Source organism: Eretmochelys imbricata, chromosome 6, assembly GCF_965152235.1.
Source record: "Eretmochelys imbricata isolate rEreImb1 chromosome 6, rEreImb1.hap1, whole genome shotgun sequence".
Lineage (NCBI taxonomy): Eukaryota > Metazoa > Chordata > Testudines > Cheloniidae > Eretmochelys > Eretmochelys imbricata.
The window spans coordinates 10,105,015-10,131,105 of NC_135577.1; the positions used below are offsets into that span (position 1 = coordinate 10,105,015).

General features: G+C 51.5%; 3 protein-coding genes across 4 annotated transcripts in view; 1 reads left to right on the forward strand and 2 right to left on the reverse strand.

The window, feature by feature from the left end:
• Positions 1–7,117: 7,117 nt before the first annotated feature.
• Positions 7,118–9,339, forward strand: LOC144266709 (macrophage-expressed gene 1 protein-like). Its single transcript, XM_077820192.1, has one exon. It carries the CDS (start codon positions 7,176–7,178, stop codon positions 9,336–9,338), a length of 2,163 nt encoding a protein of 720 aa, XP_077676318.1. The 5' UTR covers positions 7,118–7,175; the 3' UTR covers position 9,339.
• Positions 9,340–15,190: 5,851 nt separating this feature from the next.
• CNTF (ciliary neurotrophic factor) lies at positions 15,191–20,480 on the reverse strand. Its single transcript, XM_077819236.1, is given in 4 exon segments — positions 15,191–15,356; positions 15,358–15,659; positions 19,327–19,462; positions 20,437–20,480. Coding segments are annotated over 4 exon segments (648 nt in total).
• Positions 20,481–21,795: 1,315 nt separating this feature from the next.
• The window catches only part of ZFP91 (ZFP91 zinc finger protein, atypical E3 ubiquitin ligase), a 33,651-nt gene continuing 29,355 nt past the window's right edge, over positions 21,796–26,091 (reverse strand). For both annotated transcript variants that reach the window (XM_077820773.1, XM_077820772.1), the window contains exons 10-11: positions 25,699–25,798; positions 21,796–25,487 (exon numbers count right to left, since the gene is read on the reverse strand). In XM_077820773.1, the coding sequence (XP_077676899.1) occupies positions 24,977–25,487; positions 25,699–25,798 (611 nt within the window). In that variant the 3' untranslated portion in view covers positions 21,796–24,976. The remainder of the gene's footprint in view (positions 25,488–25,698; positions 25,799–26,091) is intronic.

Here is a 26,091-nt window from a genome sequence, read left to right on the forward strand (position 1 = left end):
AGCTATCAGCTGGGATGTGGAGGGACTTCACTGCACCCAACTACAGCAGCTGCAAGTGCATTCCCTCCTGAGCTCCATGGACAGCAAGATGGCAAAGGGTGCAGGATCATCCCCTGTGCAACTGGCCCTAGTGGAAGCATGTGCCAGGCTCCCTGTGACCCCACAACACCTGGCCTGGCTGGGGTCGTGGGGCTGATCTGGATATGTGGATGCTGAGCCCTCACCACTCTGGAGAGAACAGCCCCAGTGCTGTGCATGATGGAGGGCAATAGGCCAGAGTGTAGCAGGGCCAGTGGGGCAGGGGTTCAGATCAGAGAGAAATGAGGGGCAATACAGCAGGAAGGAGAAGGGGGACTGGGAAAATTGCAGACCTGGTGAGATCCAGCTGATGGAGAGAGATGACTACTTGTGAGCAGGCTGCACAGACCCAGAACCAGCCCGTAGAGGTCCCCTCGGGCATAGAGTTAAGGATGGGTGGCTCAGTCTGTGTGGCCTACCCTAGATCCCCAGATCTGCTCACTGGCTGTGATTCCGCCTTTGTGATCTGATCCCTCTTTCAAAACAGATGTTTAAATGCTCTCTGGTCTAAAAAAATTGGTTCCAGCAACCTAACCGACCCCCACACCCAGTGTTTTCAGCCCCAGTGCCAAAGAGAGAGACCCTACAATAACAAATCAGTGTTTACAGCCCCAGTGCTGAACAGACATCCAACAAAAAACAAACCAGCGTTTTCAGCCCCAGCACCAAAGAGAGATCCTACAATAACATACCAGTCTGCAGGGCCCCAGTACTCCTATCTAGATGAACCTGTACTACTAACCAACCAGTGTCTACAGCCCCAGTGCTCATGAAAAACCCTACAATAACATACCAGTTGTGGTAAGATGAGACCCTGAAACACAAACTCTTGTATCAGAGGCCTGGAATGAGACCTAAGGCCTGAACTAAAATAACGGTCAAGACTTTGCTAACATAAAGCAAAGTTAAGCTGTGAGCCAGAGGCAGGCCCTGCTCACAGAAGCTGGCAAGAAGGCGGCTGATGTTGCAAATATACACATACCTAAAAGGTACTAAGCACTAGTAACATACACATGTGCCAGGATGGTACCAGAACATTCCGGTACTAGCACATTCCACATAGATAGCAAGGAACATGCTGACCCATCCTAAAGACAGGGGCAGGAGGGTAATATGATGGATAGAGTTGTTTCGTTTGAACCAACATGTGCAAGGTGAGAGGCGGCACCCCAACATGTAGAGGGGTTGCACCTCTATACGTCGGGAGTGATGTGTAACTTGTTTGTACCTGTGTATAAAAGCGTACCCCTGAAGGGTTGTCTTTGTCTGGCCTAGGGGGCAATGGAGAATTCTGCCGCTGACTGAGCCGGTCCATTGTCAGGGGGCACATATTCCTAGTATGGCCTGTCATAGGCGCCAACTTCTCCTGGCGCCAGTGGGTGCTTACGCCCCCTGCCCCTGGCCCTGCCCCGACTCCACCCCTTCCCTGCCCCCATTCCAACCCCTTCCCCAAATCTCCACCCCAACTCCGCCCCTTCCCTGCCCCTATTGGACTTCTTCCCCAAATCCCCGCCCCGGCCCCGCCTCCTCCCCTGAGCATGCCACGTTCCTGCTGCTCCCCCCTCCCTCCCACAGCTTGTTACACCGTTTCGCGGCAGCAAGTGCTGGGAGGAGAAGCGGGGAAGGTGCACTCAGGGGAGGAGGCGGAGGTGAGCTGGGGAGGGGTGGGGCGGGGAGCTGCCAGTGGGTGCAGCGCACCCACAGAGTCATGTCCTATGTGCCCTGTAGAGTCTGCGGGAAACTATTACTGTGCTTTGTTTGACAATACACCTGGCCGGGTGCCTTCATACCTTATCAGAGTCTGTGATAATTGGGGGTTCTCTCGGGGTCTGCTGTGTCAGCTATCTGCAGAGCCGGGGCAGCACACAGAGGGAACACACACACGCAGCTGACTGTTACCGTCATTGAACAGATCAGAGCACCACACCGGTGATGTGTGATGACAGACACCAGTGGCCCAAGAACAAGTGAGTGACCTTCACAAGCCACTACGTGCAACCCCAGCACTCACAATTGACAATGTGATAACAAACCAGTATAAATAACTCAGTGAACTGGGGAGCAGGGTGAAACCTGGACAAAGGCTCCCTCTGAAATGGGGAAGCCCTAGAGCAATGGGATTTGTGTGTAGAGACAGTACACCCCTGGAGCTCTGACAAAGATGGGGAGCAGCCTAGGGGGCGAAAAGTGGGGTTAGGATGTTACCCTAGGCTCTGATAGGTATGCGGAGGCCCCCACTCATCCTGGGAAAGGGGAAACTGTCAGATCAGGAAATGGAACTAACTCAACCACCACCGCAAAGGGACTAGGAACCTTGATTAAATAACCTAGCCCTGCCCGCTGCTGGAAGAACCTGAGGGCGGCACCAGGAGCAATGGGTGCTGGGAGACCCTGGGAAGGCTCAGGGGCCAGTTCTGTGGTGTTCAGTGAACACTTAGGTGCAGATCCTCAATGGAATTTAGGCCCCTAACTCCTGCTGAAATCAGTGGGAGTTAAGCACCTAAATACCTTTGAGGATCTGGGCCTCAGTGCTTAAGGAGCTTGCCAGAGCTCTGCTTCCCGCTGTGTCCCGTTCCAGCTGGCTGTGTAAGAAAAGCGTCCCAGCACCCTGCCCAGGTTTTCTGTCTGAGAAGCTCAGTCCTTAAAGGCACAGTGCCCAATAACACAGGTTCCAAGTCTGTTTGGTCCACAAGGGATCACGGGGGTCACACCAGGGCCTCCCAAGGAAATTCCACACCCTCCAGCTGTAGTAGAGAGAGAGAGAGACTGGAGCACCGGGCCTAGTGCAAGACCTGAGATCTGAACCAAAGTCAGCAAAAGCCAGGCTATGAGCAGAAGTCAGGCCCTGTCATCAAGCAGACTCTTGCTTACAAGTTTGCTGTCCGTTACATGAACTTGGCAAAGGCACGGTGAGCATTACTAAAATACAGGCACTCCCAAGAAGTACCAGGCACTGGATAGGGTTGGTAACATGCCAGGAGCGTAATACATAATTTGTTTGTCTCAATGTATAAAAGAGAAATCACAGGGGAGCACCTTTGTCTGGCTTAGGGGGCAGCAGACAGTCCCGCTGCTGACTGAGCTGAGTCCATTGTACGGGGCATACATGTAGCACGCTTCATCGGCAATAAACCCGGCCAAGTGCCTTCGCCACCGAACGGAGTCTGTGGTTTTTCTGGGTAGTACTACCGAGGACTGCTAAGCCCGCTCTCTGTGGGGTTGGTACAGCATACGGAGAGAGCACACATGCACACCATCTGACAACAGCAGCCAAAGCAGGGAGCACCTTTCACAGCTGCATAAGTGGCTTTGTGGGGAGCTCCTCACCAACCCTCCCCGCTCCATCCTTCCTCACTGAAGGCGAGAGGTCTATGATCTAGACTGTGCAGAAAAGCCATGGCGGGTGGCTGATGTGCTCTCTGCTCTGGGGACCACCCTCTTTGCAGACCGGCAATTCACACACGCACATGTCTCTGAATCAAAGCCAGGGGAGATTGTTTTCATCCAGCTGCATCACAGACAATAGCCTGGTTGTTCAGTGGGCCATGGGAAGCCCTTGAAATGTAGCAAGAAGGTCAGGGGCTGTGCTGGAGAGAATGAGTGAGGCCACCGGACAGGAGGGAGGGTGAGCAATTTCCTGTGGGGTAAGCCTTAGAGCAGATCTGAGTTAATGACGCCACCTTCCCACCCTGACCGACCCTCGGCCACATTCAGGCTCTGGCTGCACTGGGATGCTTTCACCTGCCACCCTAAAACAAAACTGTTGTTGTTCTGGGGGAGCAATTGCACAGTCATAAAAGAGATCTCCAGCTGGTATCAATCGGCCATAGCTCCATTGGAGTCCATGGGCCAGATCCCAGCTGGTGTCAATCGGCCATAGCTCCATTGGAGTCCATGGGCCAGATCCCAGCTGGAGTCAATCAGTGAAGTCTGTTGGATTCATTGCGGCTGAGCTGCAGTGGAACTATGTTGAATTACACCAGCTGAGGATCTGGTCCCGAGTTTTACTTTTCTGTTGGAAGCTTCATTTTAGATCCCCCCGCTTCACACCTATGCATGCGCACACATAAATCTCCAGATAAACCCCCTTTCACCTTCAAATGTCTTTTAACCAAAGCTGAGCAGGGTCGGGTCCAGTGATGTGGCTCAGACACACCATAGTTGCTCATCAGAGTTTGGACAATTCTTGTACCACAGCTGGGCCACATCTTATCCACAAAGCCACTCAGCCTGCAGAGGATGTTGCTGACACGAGGCTCTCAGAAGGACTTTTCCCTCTCAGGACTCAGTGCTGCACTCACAATCTTTCCTCGACTTTTTTCAGTTCCAGCCAATGAGACTCTATCGGCAGCAGGAGCCAGACCAGTGGTGACAAAGTGTAAGAACAAGGCTACGCTACCATGTTAGGATATAGCTATTCAGGCCTGTCTAGAAAGGCCTATACTTTAAGAATTTAGATGTATTCTTATCACTTAGCTAGTTATGGAGGTACAAAACAAGAATTAAAATCACTTTCTGCCTGTGTAAGGACCTTTTCTCACTGTGACAGTCTGAGGCCCTGTTCTTAAACTAAGGCCTTTGGCTAAGCAGCAGGGGCAGCCATAAGCTGGGAAATTTATGGTCACATCCTCACATTTCAAACTAGTCACATGGAAATAAGGCAATCTGGGGCTGTTGGAAAGGTGATTCGATTTATCACCTTCAGAGAAAGGGGAGAGCCTAAAAGATTTAAAGAAAACTTAGTTTGATAGCATCCTGCTGGCAAGAACTTACTTATCGATAGCTAAGCTGTGAAATCCTTATTTCTTTGTTGTTCTACCATTGTAGTCCCCACTTCTTTAGCCCACAGAAGCTTATGCTCAAATAAATTTGTTAGTCTTTAAGGTGCCACAAGTTCTCCTCCTTTTCATTTCTCTATTGTTTGTCTGTATAATCTCTGCCTGGTTCTGTGATTGTTTCTGTCTGCTGTATAATTAATTTTGTTGGGTGTAAACCAATTAAGGTGGTGGGATATAATTGGTTAGATAATCATGTTACAATATGTTAGGATTGGTTAGTTAAATTTCAGGAAAATGATTGGTTAAGGTATAGCTAAGCAGAACTCAAGTTTTACTGTATAGTCTGCAGTCAATCAGGAAGTAAGGGGGGGAATTGGAATAACGTTTTGCTAAGGTGGTGGGAATGGGAAGAGGGCCACAGGTAAGGCTCTGTGGTGTCAGAGCTGGGAAGGGGGACACTAAGGAAGGAAATTGGAATCATTGCTTGCTGGAAGTTCACCTCAATAAACATTGAATTGTTTGCACCTTTGGACTTTGGGTATCTTTGTTCTCTGTTCATGTGAGAAGAACCAGGAAAGTGAGAGGGTGAAGGAATAAGCCCCCTAACATACCACCCTCTGGTGTCTCTGCTAAGCCACCTCCAGCCCCCAGGCCTGGAGATGGGGGAGGTTTGCAGGATGTGACCCCATGTCTGTTCCAGTCACAGGTCGCTGTGGAAAATACACTGTGTTTTTAGCTTGAGACTTTACTGAAAACAGCAGGTTGGAAGCCCACACAGGAGTTACCATATTGATTATTTTAGGGCTCTCTCACTGGAGTATTGAGGGGCACCAGCAGAGCTGGGGAAGGGAAGCCAAAGGTTGGGCTAGCAGGGAGCTGTGGGTTGGGATTGAGGGGCACCGTTAGAGCTGTGTGTGTGGAGAGGCCAGGGCTGGGATAGCAGGGGGCTGCGGATCAGAATTGAGAGGCACTGTTAGAGCTGTGGAGTAGATCAGCAAGGCCAGGAAATTCCCCGGCAATGGCTGTCCTAGGGTCAGGCTCGTGCACCAGTCTGCCCCTCAGTGCTCACCTCCCCAGCAATCGTTTGCACCGCGTTCTCCCTCTCTGGCCCCGGACCCAGGGCCTCTCACCCGCGGCCCCATGCAGCCATGTGCAAGGAAACCCAGCTGCTCTTTCACACTAAGGCACAGCCCATGACCTCTGGGCCAGGCCTTGATTGTCTGCCAGAAAGAGGCAGCTGTGGGGAGGAGGGGAGCAAGGAAAGGGTGTGTGTCCTGGGCCCCACTCTGGACAGCCATGGGAGACATTACTGAGCAGGAGGTCTGCTCCCCAGGACTCCTCTTTTACCCATGCTCAGCGCAGGAGAAGGGTAGAATTTTGCTAGCTATCCACGTCCCTTTAGGGCACAGGCAGTCCCCCTTTGGGGCTTAACCCCTCCACAGGCAGAGCCCAGGGCGCACTGTGCTCAAGGTGGGCAGAGATCTGGGGCACTGCCCTAGTGGGTAGGGTCAGAGCAAGGCAGTGGACAACTGAGCCTGCAACATCACACCACTTTCCCATCTTCCTCCTCCCCCCTGCAGCCCTACAGGAGCCCCCGCATCCCGCTCAGCTGACATCAGCAAAGGGCTGCCAGATGCCTCCTCACCCTCTGCTTCCCAGCCCCACAGCTCTAGGTCTTCCTGCTCCAGGCGTGGCTGCTCCACACTGTGCAACTCTTTCAGTTTTGCTCTGGCATGGGGCCTCCTCAGCCTAGGGAAATTCCTCAGCTGGAAAAGCCAAGGCAGGCTGAGTTTGCAGCAGCCAGGGAATCCCCTTTTCTCTGTGTCCCAGCCACAGGCAGGTTCCGACTGGCCTATGATGGGGGCTGGAAATTCCAAGGACTGACACCAGTCTATTTTCATCCGCTCTTCAGGGGATGGTGCTGTGGGGAACTTTCTGAAAGCATCTGTGGCAGGGCTGGTGAGTGTGGATGGGCAGGGGAGTGTGTGGGCTGGGGATGCAGAGATCGTTGTGTTTTCGCTGGGGAACTTTTCAGGGGTAGGTTTCTCTTCCTCTTTTGTGGGGATGGTAAGTCAGATGATGACTCTGGTGACTTAGCTCTGGGCACGCCCAGAGGCCTTGCCTCCACGAAGGCCATTGGACAGTCTAACAGTTCCTTCTTTTTGGTGCACATTTAAAAATCAGAGACTTCCTGGAAAAGGAACCTCACTGGGGAAAGAGTCAAGCCAGCGTTTGGGAGAGAGAGGAGCCGGGAGAGAACACAAGAGGAGCAGGGGCCGCGTCCCACTGAAGGAAGCTCGGCTACCGGACGGCGCAGCCATGGTGCCTTGGCTCTGGGCTCTGCTGGTGGCAGCTGGGGTGGGCGCCTTGGAGGACAGCTTCCAAGCTTGCAAGAGGGCCCTGAACGTAAGTGTGCTGGAGGTGCTGCCAGGCGGGGGCTGGGACAACCTGCGCAACATGGAGGTGGGGCGAGTGATGAGCCTCAACTATTCGCAATGCCGCACCACAGAGGATGGCGAGTACCTGCTGCCGGATGAGGTGGAAGTGGTGCCGCTCCGGGAGAGCAGGGTGGAGGTGAATGCCGAGCTGATCGAGGACTGGCTTTCCTACACCGACGCTTTTGCCCACTCCATCAATGCTGAGGCCTCCTTCCTGGGCATCCTCAATGGAAAGTTCTCTTCTGAGTGCCAGGAGACCAAGACCCACAATGTCTATGACCAGACAGTCACCACCCGGGTGCAAGTGCGGCACCACATCTACTCGGTGAAGGCCCAGCCGGCCTTCACCCTCCACCCCAGCTTCCGGCACCAGCTCCTGGCCATCGGCAACCAGCTGGAGAACAACCACAGCCAGGCGGCCACGTACCTCGCTGAGCTGCTGGTGCTGAACTATGGCACCCATGTCCTGACCAGGCTGGAGGCTGGAGCCAGCCTGATCCAGGAGGACCAGGTCAAACTGACCTTCCTGCAGGACAAGGTAGCCGAGAAGGCGAGCATCACCGCCTCGGCCTCCGCTTCCTTTTTCGGCAAGGTCAACGTGGGGATCGGTGCCGCTGCGCAGGTCCAGGATGAGCTGACCAAGAGCTATCTAGAAAACACGGTGGACTCGCGCATCGAGAGCCGGGGCAGCATGCCCTTCTACCCGGGCATCACGCTCCAGAAGTGGCAGGAGGGGATCCCCAACCACCTAGTGGCCATCGGTAGGGCCGGCCTGCCCCTGCCCTTCTTCATCAGCCCGGAAGCCCTGCCGGAGCTGCCGGCACCCACAGCCAAGAGGGTGACAGCTGTGGTGGACAAGGCCATTCATCTTTATTACGCCATCAACACCCACCCAGGCTGTGTCAAGGCCGACGCCAGCAACTTCAACTTCCAGGCCAACGTGGATGATGGCTCGTGCCTGGGGGCCAGCACCAACTTCACCTTCGGGGGTGTCTTCCAAGAATGCCGCGGGGTGTCGGGCCTGGACGGGGAGGAGATGTGCCAGCCATATAGGACCCAGAACCCACTGACGGGGGGCTTCTCCTGCCCAGAAGGCTTCACACCCATCCCGCTGCACAGCGAGGAGCGCACGGCCAGTAAGCCCCAAGCTGAGTGCCACGAGCAGTGCCACTCCTGCTGGCTCTTCTTCTCCTGCTGCCATAAGGAGTGCGGCGTCCGCTACTACTCCACCACGGTGCGCTTCACAGCCTACTGGTGTGCCGCCACCGGCCCTGTGCCCCAGGACTCTGGCTTCCTCTTCGGGGGGCTGTACAGCGCCGGGGAGGAGAATCCACTCACCGGGGCCCATGCCTGCCCATCCTACTTCTACCCGCTCTCGCTCTTCGGTGGGCTGAAGGTGTGCGTGAGCGACGACTACGAGATGGGCGCCTGCTTCGGCCTGCCCTTCGGTGGCTTCTTCAGCTGCCAGGCCGGCAACCCCTTGGCTGGGCCCCTGAAGGGACAGAGCCCTGGGCTCCTCCAGGATTTCTTCTACCAGGATTCTGACACTGCCTACCCCATGAAGTGCCCCCAGGGGTACAGCCAGCACAAAGCCTATCTGAGTGACGGCTGCCAGATCCTCTACTGCCTTCAGGCTGGGAGCCTCTTTGCCCAGCAGCTGGCTCCCATCAAGCTCCCGCCCTTCCTCCGCCGGCCGTCCCCCAATGTCAGCGTGGCCGAGACCATCCTGGTTCTGGGAGAGGGCAGCCAGGCCTGGGTGAAGCTGCAGGGCAGTGGACGCTGGCGGCCAGCCAATGTCACCGATGAAAGGGAGATGGCCCAGCTCTTCCAGGCTCAGTCCAGCGCGGGGCCCACAGGGGGCGCTGTGGCTGGCATCTCAGTGGCCGTGACGCTTGTCCTGGCAGCGGCTATTGCGGGGGCTGTCTATGGCACCCGGAGGTACAAGAGCAGGGGGTACCAGGAGGTACAGCCCCCCAGCCACCTAGCAGAAGAGCAAGGGACCTACGGATCCACCACAATGTCTCTTGGGACTAGCTCAGCCTGAGACCCTGGGAACTGGGCCAAGGACTCTCCCTGGGGTGAGTTGTGAATGGCTCACACCTCCTGGGTGAGGGGTACAGGGCGTGGCAAGGCTGGGGGAGCAGTAGCTTTTAATCACATGAATGCATTAGTGTTGCAGGCTGTGCTCAGGCAGCTCTCTGATGCACCCAGGGACGGTAGCGGCATCTTTAAGAGAAGCCCCATCTGTCTAGAACAGCCCTAGGAACCCCCTATCAACTGGAAGGAAGTTCCTATGTTTAGTGGAAGGGGGGCACTGTTCCACCCACCAACAGGGACAAAGGAAAGTAGGTGTCTACCAGTGAGAAAATCTCTCTCTTAAAGGGGAAGGGGCCACATATGGATCCCAGGATTGCCAAGCCCCCAGGTTCAAAAATCATGAGATTGATTAAAATAATGTTTTGAGGGATTTGTTTTTCTTTTGTCTTCCTGGGGGTTGCCAGCATTGTGGGGTCACGGTTCTGAGCACTTCCCTGCCACCCTCAGGGCTGGAAACGTTATTAAAAAACGAAAGCTGAGAATCACAGGGACTCTTGGGCCTCCAGGAGCTGGGCCTTGATAAATGTACTAAATAGCGTAATGAAACCAGTGAGCGTTGGCCATGTGGGGATCCCGCCCGCCCCCACCAGCCCAGAACAGCCTCTAGGGGATTCTGAGCCTGGCCAGAGACCTTCACCCCAGCTCAGAACTTCACCATCTCTCTTAGGGCTGCCATTCTGCCCAATAGCTGCCCACAAGCCTCTGCTGTAGGGCAGGGCTGAGCCTGCAGACACTTACAGCAATGCTGAGGTTCCAGATGGAGGGAAACTGGGCGGATTTGGCAGCTGGGGGGAGATTGTGGGATGGTCGGGATGGGGGATCAGGGTTACTTGTCAGCAGTTTACAGGAAGATTGGGACAGTGCTGGGGAGAGGAGGGGGTTAGGGGCTGTGATGGAGGTTGCATTTTGTGGGGGAGGGGGAGGTGGTGGGGAACAGAAGGATTTTCAGTTGCTTGCTGATAACCGGAGGAGGTAATGGCGAGGCAGGGAGGTGGGGGGATATGAGCGGCCAGTAACAGAAGAGCCATCAGCTTGAGGTAGGTGGCAACCAGCTATGGGGGCTTGGTAGGGAAACGGGAAGGGGGGAGTTTGCAGCAGGGGATGTTGGGAGACATGGGCCCTGGTGGGATGGGGGTGGGGAGCAAGTTAGCAAGCCTGAGGAGGCCAAACTGCAGCAGTCTAATGGTTAATGTTCCAGGCTCACCCCACCAAGCAGTTTCAGGGCTTTCATTATAGTTCTCTCTCTTCCTTTTATGTTTGGTTATTTTTTCTTGTGTGTGGGCAGCAGGGACAAATGGATGCTGTGGTGTAATTTGGGGGTGGGGGGGACAGCTCAAAGCCAATTACATTGCCATACACCCGCCCTTATACCTCTTCCCCCACAGAGTAGAGTGTGTGTGTCTGTCTGTCTCTCTCTCTCAAACCCGTCCTTGGGTCATGCATGGTTGGTTTTTTGCTAACCAAATAAATGCTGCACACATATGGATGTATCCCTTTACATTACTGCCCCCTGTGCTAAGGGAGGGTCTGACAGAGGCCCCAACCACAAGCAGGCAGCACAGGTCCTGGCCCCCTGCCAAACCCTTTCCAGGAGGCTGCACAGGCTAGTGGTTAGTGCTGAGAGCTGGGAAGCAGGAGTTTCCTTCTGGTCCCAGCTCTGAGTTGGTCAGCAGCCCCTTGACCACTAACCTTTGTGTCTCAGTTTTCCCCATTAACCATGGGGTGATACTTGGGCAGGGCTGTGAGGCAGATTCACTCCTTGTATTTGTAAAGTGTTTTGAGAGGTTGCACTGCAGAAATATTCATCTTTTCCCCAGCACCCACCAGGGCAGTGATCCTGGGGGAGTGTATCCCTGTGAATATGGCGCAGGGTGGAAAATTTTAGGAACCACTGTTCTAGGCTGACTATTCTGCATTCCCATGTGTAGACAGGGGACATGGTGGGCTAAGGCAGGCCCAGCACTGCGGTCCCGGGGAGGTATTAAGACCCCGCCCACCTGTATTTTCCCCACCTTCCTTTCCCCAAGCCACCAAAAGTTTTGTTTGGTACATTCCATGTCTTATTTCCTCAGTATGAAACAGCTGTCAGCAATGATCTCCCCAAACTACACTAAACATTTCAACTCCTGCTAAGTCCAAAATATTGTATGTGTCCACAAAAACTAAACAAACCCCCCCAAAAACAAAAAAGTACTCTGTCTCTAACAAAAATTGGTAAAGCAATGTTTTGGGGAGTGAAAAAGCAAAATCATGATATGCCATTTAGGTTCAATTTCTTTCTGCATCTGTTTGTTACATTCAGGAAAATATAAGAAAACATTCTACAGGCCAAAACAAATCACTCCAAGATCCCCTCTACGAGAAGCAGAGATCGTGAAGTGAGATTGTAAAATTACAGAGCGCCAAGTTTCATGGGTCATTATTAAAATATCGCCAGTCACAGATTAAATTATTCCTTCTAATTTTTCGAAAGCAAAAAGCCAAAAACCAGTCAGATCTAGACCATCTCACATGTGTCAAAATATTTCATAGAACAGTTCAACCACATAGTACAAACCCAGCCATGGTAGAAGGATAGTGGTTAAAGATGAGAGGAGGAGGAGGAGAGTGGGTGAGTGAATGTGTGGCAAGGTGGTATGGTCTCTTTTACTTCTTTGTAGAAAAACACATTGGTAGCACATTGTAAGGGATGAAAACTAGAGAAAACCCTTTGTTAGCTACATAGATGTAAAGGCCTGAAAGGGCTGTTTTTCCATATAAAGAAACAATGCAAAGTTTATTTTTCTGCTTGTGTTTTACCTTCCAAATATCAGGATCAAAGTGGTGTATCTGGTTGGGCACGATAGCTGGAAGGAAGGCGCAGATCTGGATTTCCAGCTCTCAGCCCTGAGTTGAATTAATTTTTAACAGAGCTCTTCTCTCCCACCTGTTTGCAAAGCGCTTGAGTTAAATGCATGCTTAAAACAACAACCCACAGTCTGGATAAAAGTCATTTCTTTTCATGCTTAATCTGGATCTTTCGTGCCAGATCCTACCACTGTTCACCATCTGTTCAAGGAGGCAGTCAGGAAAACCAGGGCAAACGAAACAGAACATGCTTTTCAAGCCTTCTCTACACATTGGGAGGCTGCTCTTGCCCCGTCTCCAAAGCAGATGCAGGAGGGTGTGTGTGGGGGTGGGGTGGGGGAGGGGTATAGGCTGAGAACAGTCTTCCTGGGAGCCTCAATGGAATTTACTGAGGGCTACACCCACTTTGGGACCCTGAGGGTTGCCCAAAACAAACACAGCACGGCTCTCCTGGCAGTTGCTCCTCCCTGTTCACAGATCCCACGTGGGAGTGTCTGACTCCAAAGCAGCCAGATCAATCAGTCCAGTTTTGTGGGTCACATGGTTAAGGGGCAGGACAGGTGGGCAGATCTCAGCTCCCCTCCTGTGGCTGATGCAAGCTTCTTGTGTGACCTTGCCCAATGCCATGCCTCAGTTTTCTCACCTGGAAAATGGGGATCAGAGTCTGGAAAGGGCTTAAGGTCCTAGCCAGACAGTTCTCACGGTTCAGCGAGCCAGCTCCTATAGCATCTTCAACCACCTGCCCTACGTCAGGCAGAATGGATCAGCTGCTCACTTGACTTTCACACCCTTGAAGCATCCACCTCTGGGTTTTATCCTGCTGTCCATCACCATAGCATCTGGGCATCATGTCAAACCAACAGCAACAGCACAGGCCCTAGTAGGTTTCATGGAGTATCTGCTGCAGCCGCACGTGGCCCCCAGCTCAGGAGCGCCACCAGTCTTGGGCCCCCGTCTCCCCGTTAAGCAGGAGCCATTACTTCCTGGTAGCTCTCCAAGTGCCAATACACTGGTTAAATGCAGCCAAGGCTGGGAGGGGCGGGAGAGGAGACCCCAACTTCCATGGTCGGGGGGGCAGTAAGATGAAGAAGCTTGTCTGGCCTTCTTCCCTTAAGAGCTCAGCCCCCGGTAGCAAGACCATCAAATAGAGCAACTGTAATCTCAGGGCAGGGAACACGTGGTGCTAGGTGGGTCCTCGGTGATGGCCTCAGCTGGCCTCAAACCATGTGGGAGGTGGGTAGAACGCCCTGCAACAGCTCCAGGTTCCTCCCCAGCCTTCTACCCTTCTTCCTCTGTCTCAGAGAAGCCCCCCATTTCCCTCTCACTGCCCTGGAAGACATTGCTTCCCGCCCCCCCCCCCCCCAAGTAGAGATTTCACTCCACTCCCGCCTACATCCGATCTGCTCTGAGCTGTGTCTCCCTCTCATGCCTGCCTCCCCAGTGGCAGGGCTCAGCCTGAGCCCATGGCTGGGATCAGCTGTGGGGCAAGCTGTGTTTTCCCCCAGGAATTGAAATAGGGTGGGGGGTCAGAGCTGATGAGGGGTGAGACCGTGAGGGTGAAGGGGGGCTGTATGGCACCATAGTAAAAACTGAAAAATGTTTCATGACCATTTTATTAGATTTTAAAATCATCACACAAATTAAAGCTGGCTACTCAAGCCTTCCATGAGCCACGACATCTACATCCTTCTTGGTTTCTTGTTATAATTTTGCACAACTCTTACTGAACTTCTTGAATGCAATGCATTCATCTTTGGTGGCTTCTCCGGTACTTCCATTCCTTCATAGAATCATAGAATATCAGGGTTGGAAGGGACCTCAGGAGATCATCTAGTCCAACCCCCTGCTCAAAGCAGGACAAATCCCCAATTTTTGCCCCAGAACCCTAAATGCAATCTGGTCCTGAAGCCTTTCCCCCCAGCCCCCAACTCATCACTAGCTGTCAGGGAGAACTCATTTAGACTTTGCTTATAAATCATAATTTGAAATTATTAGGTTGGCCAACATCACTGAAATGAATGCTCTGACATGGTCATAAAAAACAAGAGCTGTATAAAGAAGCTAGTCTATGTTCATACTTTTCAAATCTATTATACTTTTTCAGATACAGATATTTTATGATACACGTTCTATGCTTTTAAAGTGTGTATTAATGTTTCAATTTTAATTCAAATTTCCAAACAATCACTGCATGTAACTAGTTCACAAAACTGTGGGGGGTGTTGGGGAAATTTGGTGGGGGGGGTAAACACCCCTGTGGGGGGTGTAGGGAAATCCCTGAGAGGGAGGCAGCTCAGTGGGAGAGGGAAGAGGGGGATCCCAGCTGGGACATATGGGGGATCCCTGCAGCAGCCCTGCCTCCTCTTCCCAGCAGGGCAGCCCCTGCCCCCACCCCTGAGGAGCTGCTCCAGGCTCCAGCCACTTCACAGCTCCCTCCCCACAGTGAGCAAATGGGGCCATCGGCTTCTAAGCTGAGAAGTGGGAGTCAGGAGACGCCTCCTGTCCCCCTCTCTCCACACACATACCCTTCCCCACCCTGTGCTGAGCCACCCCAGAGCCAGAGCCATCCCACCTTCCCATCTGAAGAGGAAGGGGGAATGGACAGAGCAGGCACATCAGGGATTTGAGCTCCCCCACCCCCACCTGGCCATCCTGCCTCTTGCCACAGCAGCCCATTAGCCCTTTGGCACTGGCCAGTGCCCACTTGGTGCCTGCCTCCCACCCCACGAAGAGCCAGTTGGCTTGCAGAGCTAGCAGGGATGGTTTGGGAATAGGTTCCGCCTATGGCCCAGCTGGCCACGCTGTCGAGGAGGCTGAGCGGGATGCCAGAGTCTAGACTTGGCCCTTGGGTGGCAGAGCACCCCTCCCCCCCGCCAAACCAGCTCTTGGCTTGCTGAAGGGAGGGGGGATGGGGAGGCCCCATCTACTCCAGTGGCAGGGAGGCAGACAGCCTCATTCCTTCTGGGACTGGCTCCCATGGGCAGTGCCAGAGCCCTGGCTGTGCTTGGCAACCTGGTGCAGGTCTCGCACGGACCGCACAGTCCAGTGAGCCAGCTCCTGCAGCACCTTCAGCCCCCACAGCTTCATCTCAAACAAGCTGCGATGGCCTGGGGCCGGCTGCCTCCCAGGCTGGCCTGCCGTGACTCAGCAGCGCCAGCAGCTCCTCCAGCTGGTAGGCCAGGGCCGCCATCTGCAGCAGGATGGACTGGATGGAGGCGTGGAAGTCCATGTCCAGCGGGGTCAGGTGAAACCCCTGCTCTTCCAGGACCTCACCCAGCAATGTCTGGAGTGCCCGGTAGGCCTGCAGGTTGGCGCCCAACCGCACAGCCACCGTCAGCTCGCCCCCTTGCTCCATGGCCGGACCTGGCACACCCTCCACTGAGTCCAGGCTGATGGTCCTGTCTAGCCCCTGCCTCTCCACCTGAGGGGGGAGGTTCAGTAACAGAAAGATCAGCCCTCCACTCTCCCCTATTAGCCCCACCCACTCCCCTCCCTTCTCCACCTCATCAGCTCCCCTTTTCCCCACACCATCACCCCAGAACCACCCACTCCACCTCACCAGCCCCCGCAGCCAAACCCACTCACTTGTCCTCACCACGCCAACCACTCACTCCTTTCCTGATAACCAGAATCCATGCCAGGGAGAAGAGAAATCCCAGTGTCACTGAGACAGACTGTACCCCAAGTTCACCCTTTTCACAAGACCATGATAAATTTTGTACAAAGTATGCCTTGTGAGATGGTATTTAAAAATCATAATCTGCTGAACATTATTGTCCAGGTAAAATGTGTGGCAACGTTGTATGTAAAGTTATAAGATTCTACTGTGTAACATTGCTGTGATATGTTCCAGAGTTAGAAATGCAGGCCCAAACCAGTTCTACAGAGACAAAGACACACTGGCACCCCGGCCACGTGTCAGCATAATCAATTGGACAGTCACCTAGTTAAATGGCCATTCTGTGGCAGGAAGAAGGGTGTAAGCATACTTTACATATTGACAATAGGACAACTGGGAGCTTCCATGTAAACAGACTGCCTGTTGCCTGAACCCCAGTTAGAGGTAATCCTCCAAGAGGGGAGACGGGTATAAGAATGGAGAGGACACACAACACAAATCACCTCTCTCCCCCACATCTCTACTCAGGACAGCTACAAAGCTTGAAAGACAAAGGAAACATCTTTGAACTGGGGGAAGGGTCCTGGCTGGGAGGCTTTTCAGCCAAACCAGACTGCTGTAAGCATATACTGAGAAAAATCTTTTGTTTTTAAGTTCACTCCATTTGTTAGGTATTAGCTGGTGTTACGTTTTTATTTTCTTTGTAACCAATTCTGAATTCTATGCCTCATTACTTGTAATCACTGAAAATCTCTCTCTTTCTTTAGTTAATAAACTTGTTTTATCTAAACCATTGTTGTTTGGATTGAAGTGTTTGGGAACATCCACTTGAGATAGCAGGGTCTGTGCATATCATTGTCCTTTGATGAAATTACAACCTTTCTATGAACTTGTATCATCCAGTGGGTGTTGGGCTGTACAAGATGTACATTTCTGGTGAAAGGTCTGCCACTAGGAATTGGCTGGTGTTACCCTGTACGTAATTCATGAGTGGCTGGCCAGAGCAATCATGTAATACAGCTGGGGGTGATTTTGTATGCTAAAGGCTGTGTGTGAACAGACCAGGAGTGGTGGCTCTCACATCAAAACAGTGTAAAAGGCACCCCAGGCTGGAGTATTGAGGGGAAACAATTGTTTAGCAGTCCAAATTGTACCCTGGGCAATGGCACAGTCACCAATCACTCGTACACCAAGGCGAGTAGGGCCAGTGAACGAAGAGGAATCTTTATTATGAACCAGCTTGCTACCATCATTGCCCTGGGCCTTGGCTGCTCCACATTGTCTGAATAATGGAGAACTGAGCAAGGAGGAGACAAGAGTTTGCAAAATTGTTGCTAGTGAACCCAGCAGAAGGGACAGAATAGCCTGCCCCTGGCCTAGCTTCTGCTGTTCTGGGTTTGCTTTAGTCAGCCCTTAGATGGGACAGCTAGGAGGTAGCCACTGGCCAGTGTTGTGTGTCCCTCTGTCTCTGATTCACAGAGGAGATGGGTCTGCTACAGTCTCCACCTACCGAGGCTGGTTCTTTAGCTGAAGATGTAGCAGGTCACGGGTTTAGCTCTGGAAGTCTCTGTTTCAAGGCCTATTGTCAGAGAAAACAGTAGCCAACCCCTAGGTGCTGCCCATGGCGGTACTGGCCATACATACAGGATAGAGGCCTCTGAAAAAAATTTGTGGAGTGGTGCTGGATAATCAACTGAATAGAAGCTCCCAGGGCGACGCTGTGTCCACAAGAGGTAATGCAATCCTGGGATGTACAAATGGACTCTTGAGGAGAGGGGTTATTTTACCTCTGTATTTGACACTGGTACAATCATTGCTGGAATACCATGTCTGGTTCCAGAGCCCACAATTCAAGAAGGATGTTGATAAATTGGAGAGGGATTAAAGAAGAGCCAAGAGAATGATTAAGGGATTGGAAAACCTGCCTTACAGTGAGCAAGGAGTAAGACTCCAGGAGCAAGATCTATTTAGCGTAGTCTAATTTATTTAGTCTAAGTACCCACATGGGGAACAAATACTAAATAATGGGCTCTTAAATCTAGCAGAGAAAGGTCTAACAACGGCTGCAAGTTGAAGCTAGACAAATTCAGGCTGGAAATAAGGAGTACATTTTTACTGATGAGAGTAATTAACCACTGGAACAATTTACCAAGGGTTGTGGTGGATTCTCCATCACCGACAGTTTTTAAATCAAGACGGGATATTTTTCTCAAAGCTCTGCTCCAGGAATGATTTCGGGGCAGTCCTCTGGCCTGTGTTTTGCAGGAGTCCGACTAAATGATCACAATGGTCCCTTCCAGTGTAATCTATGAATCTGGGGGTCACTCCTCTCCTAAGCAAGCACCAAACCAATGGAAAAGCAGAATTGCAGGAGCTCTGCAGGAGTTGCCCTCTAGAACTGGCTAGAAAATCCCTGCTGGAAAGCTCTCTGATGAAAAGTCAGGAGCATTCAAGGAAGGTGTGAGGATTAGGGAAATTTACACCAGGGCTTTTCCAGAGCTTGGCACCCCGTGCTCCTGTGATAGTACCAGCCCAGATCACCAATGTGCTGGTGGAAAGCGGATTCAGGACTGACGCAGATTCCATGTACCATCAGCACTGTTTCTTTCTCTAGCGGCACCCACAAGGAGGTGCCACGCCTGAGGCACCTTGAATATTAGCATCCACCTTCCCCCCCACCAAGCTCTACCATCTGTTGAGAAAAACTCAAGGTCCTTCGCCTCCCCCCCACCAAACCTCCCACTGCATTTTGGGGTGAAGGGCAGGAACTTTAACCCATACCCTACCTGAATTTCCACACCACCCACAGATGTACATTCCCTCCCACTGAGGGGTCAATTGGAGTCCGCTTCAACTTCTGCACAAGGGAAACATGTGACATGTCCTCTCTCCCTGATCCAGAGGGTGGTGATGAGGCCGTAGCAATCTTTATCTCGCTAGTTCAGTCCCCAGAAGGGTGCGCGTGATGCTTGCTTTTAAGCATCAGTCACATTCTACCTTAGAGGTGGCTGTGTTTCTGCTTCAGGGGTGATAGAAAAGAACAGAACCTGCACTAGAGGTGCAGTAGGACAAAGGAGAAGAGCCTGGATTCTCTGCAACAGGTGGAAGAGACATTGATTACTCATCTCCCTACCAACAGAGAGAGGGGAAAAGCACAGGAGGAATTCAGTCTACACCCTACCTCTATGAGGCTGCACAAGGACTCTTTTGCTCACCTGGCAAATCCCGTCCACTGGCTGAGCTGATTGACTGAATACCCCGCGCCCCAGCTCATTATAAACCTGTACCCAACATGCATCCGTATCCAGTATGGGAAGATGACCTCCCTGTCTGGGGGTTGGGTGTAAACTAGAGCCACTCCCTTTGCTTTTAAAGACCGTGTTGGAGCAAGGTGCCACTGTGCTCAGCTGCCAGGCGAGATGTCGCTGTTTGAGCAGCTGACGGATCGGCCTAAGAGGAAGAGACTCACGTAGGACTCCAGGAGGCTGGCCACATTGGAGCGGATCTTCCCAGCCAGGAGGATGGCGTGGCTGCAGAGGTTGTGGTGTTGGAGGGTCACAGGGGGTTGCTCGGCCAAAGCCGGCTGTCCCAGATGCAGATGGCAGCTAAGCCACAGAGCTCACACAGGGCTGTTTGTGACACGGCCAAGCCAGAAAAATCCCTTGCTCAGCTCACACATTCCAGCTCTAGAGAGCATTAATCACTCACGCGCCTCTCTCCCCCCCTCTTCTGTCTCTGAGGCCTGGGGAGAGACTGAACACATCTGCACTGGACAAAGGCAGATTTTTCATCTCTTACCATGTCCCTCCTCCACGCACCTTCAAGTTGTCTGGCCCAGAATCAGTCTCCCACTCACTCCACCCTTCCTCCCCCACAGCCCGTCTCCCTACAGCTCTAGTCCACTCATCTGCAACTACATCCGTCCCTCACAACTTGTATGAGGGGTAGTCTATTTTTTGTCAAGGTCCAAATTTCTTGGTCAAGGTAAAGTCAAGGTTCAAACTCCAGAGAAAAGAATAAAAAAAGTAAATAAAAAGATTCTGGAGTCTGTTCAAAAGCATCTGGCAATTGGGAGTTGGCCCACGGTCCTATTGACTACCCCTGTTGTATACAGTTGCCAAATGGGATTCCTGATAATCCCCCACTGAGATGTGAGACAAAGCCTGATACGATCTGTTATTTCCTGCATCCTCCTGGTTCTGTCTGGGAAGTTCTCACTCTTTTCTATCACGCCGAGCCAGGTCTAGTGCCCATAACCCTCTTCCCAGACCTGTAGTCATTTCACTAGCTAATGTTAAGCAATGACAAATCACAGCCAGATTAATGAATGTAAGAGAAAATAAGTGTGCATGCTGCATCCACACTTGAATTTTCTTGTTCAGCAAAGGTGGTCTGATCAACAGCCAGAGACCACAACCATTACACAGGGACCAAGATTTGCAAATATAGGTATCTAAATAAGTGACTTGATTTTCCAAAATGCTGAGCACCTTATAACTTCCCATGGCAGTCCACAGGAGCTAGTGGCTGCTCAGCAGTTTGAAAAACCAAGCCATCCCTTTTAGGCTGGTTTTACAACCTTGGGCAGCGCTCCCCACTAGGTTCTTCTCCTGAGCCCGTCATTGCAGAGGCAAGGTATGTTTTCTATCACCATGGGCTGCTTCCCTCCCCTTGAGCTGAGACTGGAGAGCACCACTCACATTGTGGGAGCTCAGGCCCAGAGCCCCCAGCTGAGGGCTCGCAAATCCAGGACAGCATGTGCAGCTCTGTTTCTGCACACCTGCAGGAGTTTATTTGCACCCAGATATGCACTTGGAAAGCTTGTCTCTCTCCTGAGATTCAAAGGGCCCCAATGCTTTTAGTGGTGACTGTGTCCTTCCAGGCAGAAGACAGCCCCTGCACACTCATGTCACCAAATAGCAGACAGCTCAACCCGCTTTCCAGACTTTTGACCATGATGCAAACCCCTGATGCAAAGGAAGAAAGCCCCATCCAGCAGGCATGGTACTAGTGCCATCCATCCTTACCACTCACATCCCTGCTTATCTGCAGTCCTCTGGGAATTGAATTGGGTATTTACCCTGCTCAAATGTAACTGAAAACTAATGGCTCCCACACTGCTTATACATAACCATGCCCTACCCCTGTGATCCCAGGATAATCCACTACAACCACTGCAGACAAGCTGCATGCACCAAGACAAAACTTTTATTGTGTTTTCCTTTATACATTTATTTTGGTTATGTCTTACCCAGATTAAGAGAAAACGAGTTGAAAAGCAGAGTATCCCTTTATTATTACATTTTACATTACCCTTTCCCCAAGTTGGGTTCAGGTAGCTACCTGGGCTCCCCCTCTCCCTGTGGAGATTGCTGTGGGACAAGACTTATAGCAATCAAAGGTTTGTCAGCTTATGCATCTCCTCTCCCCAGCTTCCCCACCCCCACCCCCACCAGAGGGGTGTGCCAATGCAACAGCTGTGTTGCCACCTGGTGGCTACTGCAGGTAGTGCTGCTAAGCAGTGTCAAGTTTAACCCCCCTCCCCATTGGCAGGTTTCATGCTAATCAAGGTTGTGTCCCCTGCCTCCCCTCCTGTCCCAGGAGCTGAAGAAAGCCCAGCCAGCTTTCAGGAAGCATCAATGCCAGATGGAGTGGCAGCAGAGTGACAGCGGGCAGCTGACGCCCCATGCACAAAGCAAAAGCCCCTCTGCGCAATTCCGTGTCCCGTTATCAAGGTTAAGCTTGCATGGAAGAGGCAACTCCAATTGCGGAGAGTGCAGCTTACATGAGCGCCCACACTGAATACTAAAAGGAAGGGGTGGGGAGTGATGTTAAGTCAGTCACCACAAACCAGTTTACGTGAAAGGGGAAAGAAGCACCCTAAGCCCAGCTCCCCAACGTGCTCCCACCGCCGGAGAAAAAATAAATACATGGGGGAAAAAATACAAAAATGTTTATTGCAAACTACTACAATAATTTATTGAAGCAAACTGCATGCGAGTGGTGGGAGAGACATGGAGGGGGAGAAGCAGCAGGAAGGCATTGAGTGTCAGTTTTCATTTTTTAAACCCGGGGCTGGAAGTTACACAGGTCTCTCCTGCCCTGGAGGTTAGAAGGCTGTGTTTAAGGACAGAAACAATTGGATGAGACCAAAGGGGGAGGGAGGGAGGGAGAAAGGCTAAAACCAGGAGAGTGTGTGGGATGACAGCAAGGAAGTGACAGGGATAGGAAGGACTTCAGAGGTGAATTACCCACTCATTGCTGCCTGCTGGAAATGTGAGAAACTTTCCCTCTACTGGAGAAGTTGAGCAGCCCACATTCTTATTTCCCATGCTAGGTGACTGGGCTGCATCATTCTGTAGGTAAGTCATGGGGCAGTCTCCACAGCACACTGTATAGCTATTGCACCACCCCAGAGTGAGATTTCCACCCAACACAGCATTTTAGTGCCATCCTTAGAAATAAAAGGAAATTGATAAGGCTAAGTTCTCCTTTTAGTGTTCCCTGGAAGGCCCGGTCTACACCAGACTTCAAACCAAGTGATGGAGGGTTTCCACAGAGTTCCCGCAGAACTGGTCTGTAGCAGGGTCTGGCTGGCTGACTAGCTAGCCAAAGCTAACCTGCACCACAACAGCTTTTAATCATGCAAAGTCAGGACCTAGACTAGAAGAGTTTTGAACACAGGTGTCAGAAATTGGCCACAGCCGTGCTGGCCAGCAAAACCACATATCTAGGGCTAGTTGAAAGCTCTCCATCAAAACTGGTTTTGAGCAAATTATTTAGTTCAATTTTCTGCAGAAAATTTCAGCTTCCTGCTCAAAATCATCAATTTGGAAATGTTAAAATTGTTTTGATATTTATAACTGAAATGAGACATTTCAACATTCCAAATGAAAGTTGGTTTGGTCTCATTTCAACATTAAAGCACATCTTCCTGGGCTGCTGCAAGTTGTAGGTCTGATGCCTTAAGCCCTCATTCCATTCTTAACTACTTATGTTCTCAGCTGGACTACATCTCCCATGATGCACCACAATCATGTCACTAGATGACACACAACCAACCAATCAGAAAGAGGGAAGAACATGGTGCATCAAGGGAGATTTAGTCTGACCAGGGAACCGAGCCCATAGGGTGACCTGCAGCAGCTCAGGTAAACAGTTTAATGTTGAACTGACCCAAACTGAAGTGAATTGTTTCACAATATGTTTGACATATGTGGGTCGACCTGACCAGAAACAAGACAGTTTGCTGTGATTTTTCCAAAAGATTTCAGCGGTCAGCCTGTTTCCAGTTTTCAGACAAAATCAAAACGTTCTGTGGTAAATCTCCAATGCAAATGAAATTCTTCTAGTTCGTCAAAATTTTCTGCAGAAAAACTCCATTTTCCAACCAGCTCTACAACAAACAAGTTTTACTGGCTCGGTGTTTAAACAGGGTATTGTAACTTCCTTCCAAACCACATTGACATGACCAAACAGATTCCTTGCTTTTTCCAAAAAGCAAACAACTGTAAGGTCACTGCACAAAGTTTGACAACGGACAGAGCAAAGATCTGCGCTCAAAACTTAAGATACATTATGTCCTAAACCTTTCTGAGGGACAACAGCTGTCTTAATTACAAGGCTATGCATGCCCATCTCTCGCTCTTGGGCAAAACCACACCACCATGTCTCATAGAAACAAAGAACATTTGCGAAAGCTGGCCTTGTAAGGAGCACGTGTAGAGGGAACACACCTTATGCTCTGTCCCCAGGGGTGTCCATGCAGGGAGACAAGTTGCCATTCCCGCAACCAGATGTCAGTCAGTCTGCCTCTATTCAAATCAAGTGCAAGATAACTAAGCCCAATTTCTTCCCCCTATAGCTGTATCTCTTTCAGGAAAGGAGAGGCAGAATTGGATGGGGAATGTGATATCCTGCACCACTTAGTTACACATCTGTCAAAAGACTGGAACAAGTTCCTTGGCTAACAGCGCTAATTCTTCCAACGGCAGGGAGTGAGGATGAATCAGTGAGAAAAAAGGGTTAATGCAAGGAGCTTGGAAAAAACTGGGGAGGGAGACACACCACTATGTAAGTTGTTTCTGCAGTTCAGAGCCCTAAACTAAGCTAGTCATTCCTCACCGCCTACCCCACCCCAAAGCAAACAACTGCTCCAAAACTCCACAATACAAATGGAGTTCCTCCCATGGGGTCTATCACACTGACCTGTTTACAAACAGCTACTCGGCTTCCCTAGTGCTTTCTTCACCCTGATTATCTTTGTGGTGGGGATCAGCCCTACAGCTGCTGCTCCAGCATGGCTTACCCCTATGAGTTCCACTGATGTAAAGGAGCCCCCTCTGGAATAGCCCAATCCACCCCAAATGTAATTAAAAATACCAGACCCTCTGATCAATAAATAAGGACTTTCGTTACCACCACACAAAAACGAAACATGTTCAAAGTGCAAATGACTGTCACCAATTGGAGACTTCTCACTGCCTCTCCAACACAGGGCTCTCATACAGAGCCAAGCCCCAGCATTTCAGCAAGCGAGCACCATCTGAGCGCCAGGGCGTGCCCTCTACTTCCCATCAGTGACAGAGAGGAAGGGTGTGAGAGGCGGGGACAGGTGCTGTTTTACAGCTCACCCTGCTGAGGGGCCCTAAAGTGCCAAGCCAAACTCCCAGACCCAGGAGGAAGAAGACAAGACTGCAAGGATCAGAATGCAGCAATGCATAGAAGTTGGGCAGAGGGAGTCCTAGGAACGAGAAGCTGGTCCACAGCCCAAACTCCTTCAAGTTTGCAAACAGGGATTTGTTGAGGAGCAGGGAAGGCGCCTGGGTTTGGGGTGAGTGAGGGCCTCTGGCTGCTTCCCTTCACTCGGAGAATTCCTTTGCTCTGTCTCGCTCCAGTAACTGTGGCATCCCTTTCTGAAAAGGGACAGGAGGACAGAGAAGGGGTCAGGAAGAGGGGGATGCTGTGATCCACACTGGAGAGGAGCAGGCCCTTCTCTTATTTACTAGTATTTTAAATTTGTTTAACTTCTCTCTTTTTTTTTTTTTTAATAAGTTTCTCCATTTTTTCTTTTAAATACAAAGTCCGAGCTGTCCCAACAACCACGTGCTCCCTGCCTGCTAAGGTCCGGTAGAGTCAGAATCTTCAATCAGAACCTCTGTGGTGGCTCCCAGAATCTCTGTGTTCATGACCAGCCCTTCCGTGCTCCCGCTGCTACCGCCACCAACGAAGAGCTTGCCATCGGCCATCAGGCTCATGCGCTCAGCCCCACTGCAGTACGCCTTTGGCATCCCGTCGGGGTTCAGCAATAGGCACTCGCCAGGAGCAGTGCTTCCCAGGGGGTCAGGGAGGAGGGGAAGGCCCTGGCCATCGGTGGGTGGGGCAATGGACTCTGGACTAGTGCCTAGGATGTCGGTGCTGGTGATTAGGGCGCCTGCATTGGCGGCTAGTGCTTCAGCAATAAGCACCTCTGGGTGGCTCTTGGCCTTATGTGCCACCACGCTGTCCTTCTTCTCAAACTTCTTGCCACAAATGTTGCAGGAGAACTGGTAGAAAGAGTCTGCATCATGCTTTTTCATGTGCCAGTTCAGAGAGGCCTTCTGCCGGCAGGTGAAGCCGCAGATCTCACACCTGGTGAGTGGGAGAGAAAAAAAGAAAGGTCAATATGGGAACAGGACACACAAGGAGGTGCAACAGAGAATGCCGGCATATGATTCTATGATATGAAACAGAATCACAGACAGGCACATGAGGCAGAGTCAGCTGTGGCCAGGGAAATGTGGCCAGCTGAAGGAGGAAGAGGCATATTTCAAAAAGCAAGACAATGCAGGACTATACTCACTGTAAAGGCTTCTCGCCTGTGTGGATCATCCGGTGCACAGCCAAGTTGTGGGAACTCTTAAATGCCCGGGCACAGTATTCACAGATATAATCCCTTTGATCTGTAAAGCAGCACACACATCTCATCTTAATACTTGCATCTGGATCAGAACCTCATGCTTGTGTTGAAAGTCCACTCATCTGAAAGTTGCCCTATGACCCCACTTTTAATTTTGAAGGTTCTTGGGTGAAGCTACCTGAAAGCGAGGCAGCAATTTGAGTGTTAAGAACTGTCTGATCCCACCAGGACTAATGAAGGAGGAAGCATCTCAGGTAGAGCTGATGGGCTTGAATGGGAGTCCTGACCAATCCCACAGGCTTGACAAGGTGAAGCTTGAAAAGAGCATCTTAAATG

Coding starts and splice junctions, on each gene's coding strand:
- LOC144266709 (XM_077820192.1), top strand. CDS start 7,176: ATGGTGCCTTGGCTCTGGGCTCTGCTGGTGGCAGCTGGGGTGGGCGCC.